The 12,488-nt window shown below is 39.6% G+C and overlaps 1 protein-coding gene across 1 annotated transcript; it reads right to left on the bottom strand.

The window, feature by feature from the left end:
* Positions 1-9,450: 9,450 nt before the first annotated feature.
* On the bottom strand, positions 9,451-12,007 carry LOC148419065 (calcium/calmodulin-dependent protein kinase II inhibitor 2-like). Its single transcript, XM_088424591.1, has 2 exons — positions 11,339-12,007; positions 9,451-10,792 (listed from the first exon to the last, which is right to left on the bottom strand). The coding sequence occupies exons 1-2, from the start codon at positions 11,505-11,507 to the stop codon at positions 10,719-10,721; spliced, it is 243 nt and encodes an 80-aa protein (XP_088280717.1). The 5' UTR covers positions 11,508-12,007; the 3' UTR covers positions 9,451-10,718.
* Positions 12,008-12,488: the final 481 nt, after the last annotated feature.

The raw sequence follows: 12,488 nt of genomic DNA, 5'->3' as shown, positions 1-12,488 counted from the left end.
ATTTCTGCATAGTAATACATTGGCTCTGTTTTTGGTTCTATAGTATATTTACTTCTCACTCTACTTAAAACATATGAATGCTAACTGCTTTTTACATACATAACCTGTGAACAAATAGACATAACGGGCTGAAACATTTTTTTAATTAACGGAATCAACTTATTTTAGCATCATTTTTTAGCTACAGGAGGCTGGTTAAAAAGAAAAGAAATCCTGATGAATAAATAATAGATAATACATAACGAATGTATTTAAAGAACTTTCAAAATATCAATATGGTGCATGTTTATTTTAGAATATCATACTAATGTATTTCATCATTTCAGTCTACAGTACATGTGATTTCAACGTGTGTCCTAAATGAATGATGCCGATGCACTGTAAAAGTATTACCGTGACACTGATGTAATGCCATACTTAACTCGTTAGTGCACTCTTGTGGTGAAAAAAAAATCTATGGGCCTTAAGAGAGCTTTATCAGTCAAGATTGATGGGGAACCAAGGAGAACTGAGCAAAAAAAAAAAAAGAGCAAATGGTAAACAGTACTACAGTATGTTTGGTAAACAACATGCTTTGAGTGATTGTGTTGGAGAAATGATATCCCATTAATACCATCTTGGAGTCAAAACAAGCGCACCTTAGGACGTGACATTGATGAATGGCTTAGTCAACAGATGTAAGAATAGAGAGAGATCGCAGACAGAGTAAGGGGAGTGAGAATGCATGAGAAAATGCAAGGTGGGCCTGGCTGCTGGTTGGTATTCCTGAGGCTTATAGCCACAGAGGCTGATGGTGCAGAGTGGACATCACGTTGGAATTTCAATTGGGATGAGGCGGCTTTACTGCTTGGGAGTCCAAGCACAAGCTTTTGCGTACATGTTATTTTACAGTCTATCTTTGAAAATATCGATGAAATGGATGAGATTAAATACTGTATATCAGGATATTGATCCCCAAGCACCATGGAATATGCCACCATTAGGGAGATGAATAGCAAATGGATGACATTGGAACAATTTCACAGGATTTTTAGAGGATAAGGTTGGAAAAAAAAAAGTCCAAAATATTGTCAACTAACATGATTGTTTCAACCCACACACAACGCCCCGTCCAAAAATATGCCTGATATTTTGACTTAATCCTGGTGACTGACATACAAACAGCAAAGCAACCTCGCTGACTGATGTTGTGGAGGGGCTGAAAATGAGGTTGGTACTAAACATTTTCCATTTGATACCTTATCCTGAAGCGCATATGTGCCTTTTTTCATTAAAAAAAAACTAAACTTCCTCGCAGTTTTGACAGTTTTACCTCCTATGAAACAATATTTTATATTTAAAACATGTGAGTGTGTTTAAATACAAAATATTGTTTCATAGGGGGATAAAGTTTTAAATACTGTGACGAACCTCATATTCGTGTGTGTGTGTGTGTGTGTGTGTGAGTGGGTGTGTTTAAATATAAAATATTGTTTCATAGGGGATAAAACTGTGAAAACTGTGAGGAGGTTTTGGTGTTAGAAGCAAAAGAAGGACACAAGTGTTAGGAAAGCAAGGCCAAAGAAGGATGAAACAAAAACAGAGAATTTACTTACAAAAACAAAGAAGCACAAAAATAAGAAGAAAATTAAGGCTACCAAGAACAAAAGGTTGGGAGGTCTCTCACTTTTATGTTTGTCTGTTTTTTGTTCTCAGAATCCAGACTTTAAAGTGAGGATTTTAAGAATTGTAAAAATACTGAGGAAAAAAATGTATGTATATTCTAAAAATATGGGGTTCAAAATCTTGACTTTCTAAAATGTATTCATTCTCAAAGTTCTGACTTTAAATTCTTTGGAGTTATAATTTTAAAGTCAAATTTCCCTTTATTTCTTAAGATTGCTTAGATTGACTGATGATTAGGTGAAAATTCTGAAAATAAATTCAGATTTGTGACATGAAATTGAGAATAAAGTCTGAATTCTAAAAATAAAGACACTTTTGACAACATTGAATTCTGAAACCTGACTTTATTCTTGGAATTCTGACTTTAAAGTAAGAATTTTGAATTTATTCTGATACAATTGTTGCTTTAAGGTCAGAATTCTTAGACAAAAGTGAGAATTCTGACTTAAAAGTCCAAATTCGAAAAATAAAACCAGGAATGCATACTTGATCTTAGAATTCTGAGAATGAAGTAAAAACACTGAGATTTGAGTCAGAATTCATAGAAACTAATGAGAATCCTGCCAAACTTTTTTCTTCACTGCCGTTAATCCTCTACCTTAACAAAACAAGACTAGAAAGACTTTTAATTGTTTAAAAAATGTTCAATAAATAAAGTTGGAGGGAAAAGTTATAACAAAATCCAAAATAAGGCTCTACAGAACAAAGAATCAAGGGACGAACTTGCAAGTAAAGATAGAGTAATATAATGTGGTTAATATAAATTATTCCAGTTACGACAACAGAAACAAATAAACTGACCAAGACTAAAAGAAACCAGAGGAGACTTTACTCTCGCAGACCAACTCAAAAAGAAACTGGTTTATTACGTAAAGCACAGTAGGAACAAAACAGCCCTGAGCCCATTTTGAAGAATGCGAAACAAGATTAGGCAGACTTTCCGTTCGCTCGCCGCACTTTGGAGTTCACTTCTATTGATGATCATCAATCGTATGAGCTCATTCATCTTATCAGGGCCAAAGAGCTCCAAGGCTTTCAAGCCCCGGCTGAACAATTTTCAATTCCTTAATAATTTATTGATGCCGGGCAGTCAAATTGCATATCAATAATGTAGAGGGGCTCAGTACAATGTTGATACAAAACACCCTCAGCTCATTCATGCTTTAAGACCTGCCCAGATATGTACAATGTTTGGTCCCACATGATCCACTGGTGGCATTAGGCAGGAATTCAATGTGCATCAGGATGCTGTCTATCGGCCCTCATACTGTTTATATCCTCCTGAGAGCCAGCCTATTCATTTGTGTCCACTTGTTTTCGGTCTATATGTCTTGATGGCCACTGACGTCAAAGATCCATTTTTAATTATATATATCAAATTCACTATTGAAAAAATACATGGGAGGAAACAGATTTTGTCCTTGTCTTTGACTATTTGACCAGATGTGTAAAATAGTATGGGTCGAAGCTAAAAGTAAACATACCACCACCCTATAGTCAAATTTGTGCAAAAATTCCAAGTAGGTACATGTAGAAACTTACTAGACAAGTCCCAAATTTTTTGGCAATTATACTTTCTATGTGCCCCCGCAAGTGTAAACACAGTAATGCAATCAATTATGCATTTGTAGGCGTAAGCAGCAAAATCCAGCTTTTTCTATCCAACTCATGGAGTGGTCATTCTGCCACTTGATTTTTGACTGCTGCATTTATATAAAAATTCTACTTTGAAAATATTGTTACATTTTAAAAAAAACAGCTGCAGGTGCTAGGTTAAAAAAAAATGATAGGGGCTAAATACTGTGACTAACTTACAGTATAAATCACAACATTTATCAAATTGAATATGATTTGATAGATTGTATCGGTGTGGACATAAGAACTGTGAAGTGCCCACAAACTCACTAAAACAATAGAGATAAACTGATGTTATATGTCTGTCATATAAGAATTGTAAATGACCTGTACTGTATTTCCCATTTTGATACAGACAACAGACTTTGAAAGGAGAAGCTTTTAACATGTCACCATGACAGTATAGCATAGTGATGACCACTCTGCACTCAGGCTTGCTGAAAAGTCACATTCTGATTTTTGGGCCCGGTCCAATCACACATGTAGGACAAATTAAGGGAGCAATGGCCAATTTCCATCTGGGTCAGCATCTTTTATTCACAAGGCATGCGTACACAGTTACATGCCATCCTGCCCCCGGGGGCCCTGTGGAGACCCACTCTGCCACAGCAAGTTGGTTCACCATTTTGTTCCGTTTTGAAAATGATCTCCAAGCAAAAGATTAGCTAGGGGGCCCACAAGCGCTTTCCTTTGTTGACTATCCCACTTTGGATATTCACGACTAGTATGTGTGTTTGTTCAGATGACGTCAGCCTGCTGCTGGGAGATTTATAGTGCTTTATCGATGTGCATATAAGAACTACATGAAGACACGTGATAGCCAAAGCACACGCTGTATGTCTGTAGCAAAGTATATACATTCATGAATGTTGTATTGTATCTGCCTTTGTGTCTATTTATGCAATGCAGGGGTCCAAAAGAAAAAAAAGTAAAAATACATTGTATTCAGCGGCAGCAAGTCTCTTTAATTGATGAACTCTGCATGACCCCATTTCTGCTGCACACTGCACTGTGATGCATCAAGCCCAATATGATTTGGGAAATGAATTAAACCACACGAGGAAAGTGCTTGTTCCAAAAGATGGAAATCAGCTGTTAGAACAGAACCCTGGAATACATCGCATGCACAGAACTGTATCCAAGGCTCTGTTTTTCAACACAATAAAATTGATTGATACCGTCAGAGAAACATTAGTAGCTTGCAGCTGTGCACAACTACAAGGCATCACACGGAGGGATGTTTCTAACACTTTGGCCACCTTAATCAGTGATAGAGAAAGCAAAATACAGTATGACGCAGCACAGGTGACGCTAAACAGTACATAAACGCGCGGAAATAAGCGTAAATGCACAGCAGAAAAGTGCAAGTGCAATTAAATGAAGTTATTTCTGTACTCGAAAACAACACTGCACCAAAATGAAGCTCTAGCTGAGCCTTTGGTTTCCCAGTATGGACGTGAAGCGGCAACAGAGCAACTAGGCAGAGAGAGAAATGGAGAGAGTGAGAGACTGGGGATGTGGTTGCTATAGAAACCATCTGGTGGGTCTGAACCGTTCCTCTCTGGCATTCATTCTATCATTGAGACTCTCTCTCTATCTCTTTTTATCCTCCTCTCTTTTCCCTTCTTCTCTCCATACCTCTTATCTGCTCATCTCCCTCCGAATCTGCCTCGCTATACTTCCTGGTCTCCTCACTTCACTTTTCTTCCTGCGAAAACAAAAAAACCCAGAGTGTTTAACATTAATGCATCGTGCTACCTTCTTTCATCCTTTTGGCTGCAATTCCATATTCTCTTTGCTGTGTCCTGACAGTCCCATCTGGTGGACTTGGAGTCTTACCCTTTTGTTTAAACAATACCCAAGGACAATGTCCTCAGGCCAGGAATTTGCTAAAAATACTTTAAAATGAATAAAACTGGATTAATATCTGAAACCCAACATGGTTGAAAGATTGACGTCATATGCAGCCATTAATTTAGCCTCAGGCAAAGTGGGTTTTACCAGATTTAACAGAAAATAATCTCAAAGGTGAAGTCAACTCAAAACTTTTCTTTGAGATGATGTCTTTTGCAGCCCCACTAGTCTAAATATGGCATTCTGGTTGATATTGTGTTTATGAAATATGAATTAACCAGCAAAACCCACCAATTTTTTTTAGGCTGTCGCCTAAAAATGACATCACAGTTATTCAGGGATTAGCTGACAAACAGCAACCTCCTGTCTTCTTAGATCGTGTGACATTTACAAGCTGAGCATGATTGGTTGTTATATGAACTCTGAACAACTATGATGTCATTTTCAGTCATGAGTCAGATTCAAAATGGCTGCCCCCTGAGAGCACAAAACAACCAACACAACCTAAAAAAAAGGCTTGTTTTGGATAAAACACCCCAGGAAGTTGGATCAAATTGACTCAAACATTGAGTCAGTTCTTTTTAACTATAATGGAGTTATTTTGAACCAAATGAGTTGGGTCATTTGAAATTGCTCATGAGCTCTGACTGTGATGTCATTTTCAGTCAACAGAAAAATTCAAAATGGCCACCTCCTAAAATGGATTAAAATAACAAGTAGCTTTTGCTGTAGATTAGAATTAGTGTTGTTATTTTAAAAACAAGCCAGAAACATTGGGTTGATCTATTTGTGACTCATAATAAGATTATTTTTAACCTGTTTTTAGAGTATGTATTTACACTGGTAGGACTGCAAAGGATACAGTATTGTAAAGGAAATTCGGAGGTGAGTTCCCCTTTAATATTTCCCAAATAAATAAATGACTAAGGCTGCCGTGAGACCTTCAGGGGCATCTAGGTTTCCCCCTGCTTTGCTTCCTGAGTGGACGTCCTTGTGAATTCCCAGGAGAAGCCCTATCAGAGGGAGAGTACCTGATCCCACTGCCAATTTAGCAGGCAAGCAGTCACAGATCTGCCTCATTGCAGAGAAGCAAGACAAAACCACATTTGCATGTGCACACACTCTGCAAACATATTCTCTTCTATAGTGTGTGCATGCTGAGCACATGCTGTCTACTGAAGCCTCGAAATTCATATAAAGAAGGCTCCCTCAAGCCCCAACTCCTATCTCATGAATGGTCAGAAGAAATGGCGACGAAGTTGACTTGTGTTCTCTTCATCTACAACCATGTGAAAGATATCAGACTGGGTGGGACGGGAGCAATGTTATTTATATTTAAATAATGTTTTAAAAGTGCTTCTATACCTCTGACATCCAGATTTTTATGTCTCCTTTACAAAGCTTGATCAAGACATTCTGCTGCCAAATTCTGCTGCCAACATTCTGCTTCATAGTACTACCGGAGCTGTAAAGCAATGAGAACACCTGTGTAAATAGACATGGGTGTGATGTTTCACTCCTCGCACTTCTCCTGCACTGTTAAACAGGTACTGTATTTCATGATGACAAAATTTCAGTTACAGCTCCGACGTGAGCTGTGATAAAAGAGGTTGTCTTAACTCATTCAGTCCCCAAAACATATTTTTATGCTTAAGAGTCCAGAAGTTTTATCCCAGATACTCATTTATATGTTTTCAATAGTTAGCTAAAGAAGAGTCTAGAATAGTACAAAAGAAAGTCATTAAGTACCAAAATAAATCTCAAACTAAGTATGAACATAATCAATTACTTTGTGAAAGTAATCAACACTTTACCGGTACTTTTTTTTTACTTTGTAATCACTTACACAAAGTAAGCAATTCATTTATTATTTACTTACCTCAAATAATTAATGTTACTTAAGTGCTTCATTACTTAAAGTTATTAATTATTTTTGTACATAATTACCTCAACTAATGGATTACTTTTGAATGTAGAAATTACTCAAGGAAATTGAATACTTTAGTACTAATTACTTCCTTGTCTAAAAGAGTAAGTACCTGGGATTGAATTTCTGAACTCTTGAACAAATGTAAAATTATGTATGGGATTGAATGTTGCTGTAAAGTCCTTGGGAGACAATATTATCCAATGTGCCAGATTTATAGTTAATAAAACTTCACTTAGAACCCCAGTGGAAGTAATTAATTCAGTGTGGAGTGTAATTGAAAAGCTCCTCCATCTGAGATGGCCTCCTTGAATACTTTCACGTTGGACACTGCCCAGCCAGAGGAATGTCGGATACAGTGTGCTTGGTGTCGGTTGGCTTTATGGAATGGCTTTATGGAATGAGAAAAAAAGAGTGCAGAATGTACACAAAGTCTCTATGACAAAACAGTCTAGAAAAAACAAAAAGGTACGACAGCACCCCCCCAAAATATACAAAGCTGCCACCCAGGTTTAAAATAACAAACCAATACAAGGAAATGAAAAGAAAATATTCACCGCTACAACCTCTAAGAGAACATCTGGATACAAGTGGCTAGGGGAAGCTGATTGGATTGGCCAGGATGTACCCGGCCGGGATAGGCTCCAGCTCACCTGACTTTAATGAGGACAAGTAGAAAATTAATTGATGTTGCAGGGTGTGCACTAACATCACTGTGAAGCAGTTTCTAATACACTGTCCCTCATTTAGCTAAATAAAGTGCGCAACCAATTAGAAACTGCAGTTCGTTGTGGGACGAATTCCTACGATGAGGCAGCATACACAAGTCAAGCTTCCAGATGAGGCGATGCAGCCCAGTCCAGCCCCATCCCTGAAGTGTGCAGCCTCTCATCCCATGTGAGGGGACAGGCTGTTGCCGCAGTGAGCGCCATGCATCGTCATGGTTGAGTGCTGTCTTGGAAGAAGGGACCACATTGGCGGGATAATGTGGTCACGCCACACACTGAATAGGAGGTTTGCAGAGATAAAAGAACGTGGAACATTCCATTACAGATAGCGATGCTATCAAGCTGAGGCTCGGGGAAAACTGTTCCGCAAGCGAACCCACCGCAGCACCCACCGAACGCAAGGTTACATCTGTTACCATGGTAGCGGGGCCCAGGCAGCCCCTTTCATGTCTGTCAAGAAGAGGAGGAGGAGAGACTAGCGATATGTTAGTCCGGCCTGCAGTTGGAGCTGAAAGAGACGTGCGTGCTTGGACGCGTATGCGTCCTCTGTACGTTCCATGCGCACATGACGGCGGTCCCCGCTCAAGATGTTGCACGCTGACACTGGCTCGTCACACAACATGAATCATTTAGAGTTGGAAATGTCACGTCTCATCAGTGTTGTTCATGCCTCGGTGCCCCCTTGCACCGTTTGCATCTGCACGAGCATGAACCTAAAGCAGCACTTGAGTCAAGAGACCAGCTGAGATTGGTGGAAGCAAACATACTTTTTGTTGTGGTTCATTAGGCACACCCTAAAAACTGATTGGTCAACCCCCCCAAAAAGGTCTATTTGATTCATCTAGTTGGTAGTTCCAATCTAGAATGGAACTGTTTCGAACAAATCTATATTATCCAATCCATCCGTTTTCGATAACCACTTATCCTCACGCGGATAGTGGGCGGGGGACACCCTGAACTGGTTGCCAGCCAATTGCAGGCCACACAGTGACAAACAATCATCCTTGCACCCAATCACACGTAAGGACAATTTAGTATGTTCAATGCACCTATCATGCATGTTTTTGTAATGTGGGAGGAAGCTGGAATGCCTGGGGAGAATGCACACAGGCATGGGGAGAACATACAAACTCCACTCGTGCACTGTGCCACAGTGATAGGACCAGCTGATACAAATTGGATATTTTGACCCAAATATTTGTTATTTGACACCAGTCCCCCCGAAAGAAAAACATAGGGTTGAATAACAAATTGGAAATGAATATTGAATCAAAATGTTCCCATTGGACTCAAATGCAAAATAGCATTTTTTTTTCAGAGGGGAAGTTTTTTTTAGACAGCTGATGCGTATTATATTAAATTGTTAAGCAAGCAGTCCATGAAGGCCATCCAGGTAACACCTGTGACATAACTTTGCCGTTGACGTCTTGTGTCATGCCTGCACACAAAAAAAGGATGGAGCGTACAATACAAAAACATTGTGGTGTGATATTAAGTTTTTTTGACTTGGAAATTCTAAGTAAATTTTCCAAGGAGGGACGTTAAAGTAAATGATTTTAGATTAAAAAAACAAACAAAAAACAATCAATGTTGAGTCCATTTGCAACACGTTTGAGATAAAAGAAAAAACAACACAAAGCGTGTTTTTAGTCCTTTTTATTGTTTGTTCAATGATATCCCATTCCCGACGCCTTCCAATCGTTCAGATGAATGGGATGCTACTTTCTCACAGTGGAAAACGCTGAATTAACCTTCCTTGGCAGCCAAATATACAATCTAAAATCAACTGTACAAGCAACACGTCTGAAAAATCCGCCAAGTAACACTCGTCACCTCATCATATAAAACTAGACTTTTGTGTTTTTGCTACACTTGTAAACATTAAAAAAAACAAATCAAAAATCCACCTCTTCGTTCATTAAACAGTAAATAGTTCGTTATCACCTTTATTACAAGATATTAGGCCACCGTACAAATAAGTGAATAATACAGTACAGTATTAAGACTGCTGCTTGAGGTTTGTCATTCAAAGCTGTTTCACGAGGTGCTTCAAGAATACACATAGGTTTCAGAAGTTCTGCTGCTGGGCATGCATGAGTTTACGTTTGCCATGCATGAGTTGGTGGTTTAAGTGTTAGCCCTAAAAAACAACAACAACAAACAACCTTTAGGAGTCAATGATTAAGCACAAAAAAAAGAACAATTTGTCCGGTGCAGCACAGGTTTTGGCACACACACACGATGATGCACAATGCAATATAAATAGTTTATCAATAAGGTGTGTACAGTCGTATCAACCAATCCAGGTGAAAGTCCTGAAGCTCACACGCATAGGTGAGTACATCATAAAGTCAGCTGCAAAAATGTAAAAAAACAAAACAAAAAAACACAGGCAACATCGAGAACTGGAAAAAAAAAATCCTTAACATACAAAAACAACAATCAGGCGTAAATTCACTGCAAAACACATTGTTTCCCCAAAAAGCAATAGATACCAAACTTGTGCAAGAAAACGTATGTACAAACTTAGAGACTGATATATATCATTTAAACTGTTAGCAGAAATGTGTGCTTTTGTTTCTAGTTAATCTCCATTTCTGCATCCTCTCCCTGATTTTTCTCCTTCATCCATTTGAACCCTCACCCATCCTTCTTTCTCCAGCTATGAAATTTATGGCAAAACCCCTTTTTCTAGGGTGTGTATGTTGCTGGGTGGGGGTCCACCTGGGGGTCTCTTTTGCTGCCGGTGTGTGTGCATCACCCAGACTGCCTTGGAGAAGAGGGTGTGTGGAAGTGCTGCTTGCTGCCACATGAAACAAAGTGCTTATATACAATGTCTTTGGATTTAAACTGGTAAATATCATCATTTAAAAAAAAAAAACTGCAGTGTCTTTTGTGGGTAGGGGTCTCTAAGCGTCCGCCGGGGTCTTCTCTGTGCCATTTTTCAGTGCATCGTCATCGCCTGCCTCATCCTCGATCACAACTGCGGATGACAGGGGGAGAGTGTTAATGAGGAGGGTTTAGTGTCTGTCTGACTGACAAATTAAAGGTTGTTATCGTGTGTGGCAAGTGGCTTGTGAAAGCAAACAAAATATCAATAATTATGTGAATGCATGCACGGCAGTGCTTGCATGAGAGGCGCAGGGAATGCAAACAAATGCATACATGATCTAGTCATCCACTGTATCGCACATGCAAGTACATGTTGTGGTTGTGCACCACATCGAGTGCGCATGTGTGTGCGTGACAACACAATGCACAAACTCACATTTGGGATTCACCATCAGGAATGCAGCACATACATGGAGCCTCTTTTTTTCATTATGCAAATAAGTGCGAGTTGGCATAAAGCGTTCAGGTAGGGAAGGCATTTTAAAAGCATTGCGCATTTGTTTTCAGTTGCATGGTCAGTAGCAGATAAAACACACACACAAGCTTAGAAGGTAATATGGTGACACAAACATAGTGGCGCAGTCAAGACAAGACTTATAGCCAAGCGGTTTAATGCAATACATTAACAAGAATGCACCTCGTTTGCTTCGGCCTATTTGTCCCAGCTTGGGCGGACGTTTATTCTGCGAGCCGTTGAAGAAGTTGTTAGTGTCTTGAAGGCGACAGGTGAAGGAAAGGTGTCCCTCGTCGCCCTCGTTTCCATAATGACTCATTTTCTCTTCGTTGAAAGGCAATACTTCCGACATTTCCAGATGCGTCTTTGAACAAAAATGTGAAGCTCCTCGGCGCAAGCGTGAGGGGGAAAACCGTCGTCTTCAATCAACAACAAGAAGAGGAAAAAAATAAAACAAACGCGACGCAGACACGATCTAGCCCTTTTGTTGTTTACCCACAACACACGTGTGTCTCAGGAATAAGACACCGTGGAAATGTCTTCAATTTGTCCAATCGTGCAGCTTGGGCAACATTATTGAAAATTCCTTCTTTTTTCTCCCTCCCCTCCGTCGGTTGTAGTCTCAAAAAAGAAGCGTGTTGGTTTGGTGATGGAGAGTCGTGGTGGTTGCGCCCACTGCACGGAGTCGCTGGCACGGAAAATGTGAGGGAGAGATGCAAATAGAGGAGCGATGCAAAACGCGGATCCCGGGAAGACCTGGCGAGGGAGTTTGATTGAGGGGGGGAATCTCTGGTGCAAAAAAAAAACAAAAAAACAAAGCTCACCACACACACACGCGCGCGCACGCACACACAAGCTACCGTTTCCAACTCACTGGGATGTGTACTCAAAGGATGGCGCATGGATTTGCTGTGTGGGGAAATCCAGTTGAAACGCCACCACTCGACGAGGTCAGGGACGTTAAAGACACTATTGTGACGCTTATTTTGACAGCATGGGGCCAAATCTAGGGACAGTAGGTGGCAGTCTCGTTATTATTTGACATCTGGCCTTTCGGTCCACTTGCTTTTTCACCAGTTTGGACAGACACGTGAACGCCTGCTCGAGTCAAGTGAATCCCAACCACGGTCTGATAGATGAATGGACCAATATGCTGCACGTGGAAGGAAAAGGAAATATGATTCTGGACATTTATTTTAAGTGAAATATTCCATTTGTATGTCATTTTTATGTGGAATGTCTGATTGTTTATATAAAGTTGTGTTATTGCTTTTGGTCCTCTTATATTGACAAATAAATGGTTATTGTGAAATGTAAAAGGATTATGCGTTGA

This window comes from Hippichthys cyanospilos, chromosome 9 (assembly GCF_059441005.1).
Source record: "Hippichthys cyanospilos isolate Australia breed blue-spotted pipefish chromosome 9, RoL_Hcya_1.0, whole genome shotgun sequence".
Taxonomy (NCBI): domain Eukaryota; kingdom Metazoa; phylum Chordata; class Actinopteri; order Syngnathiformes; family Syngnathidae; genus Hippichthys; species Hippichthys cyanospilos.
The sequence above is the reverse complement of the archived record's forward strand: the minus strand, read 5'-3'. Positions and strand labels throughout refer to the sequence as shown.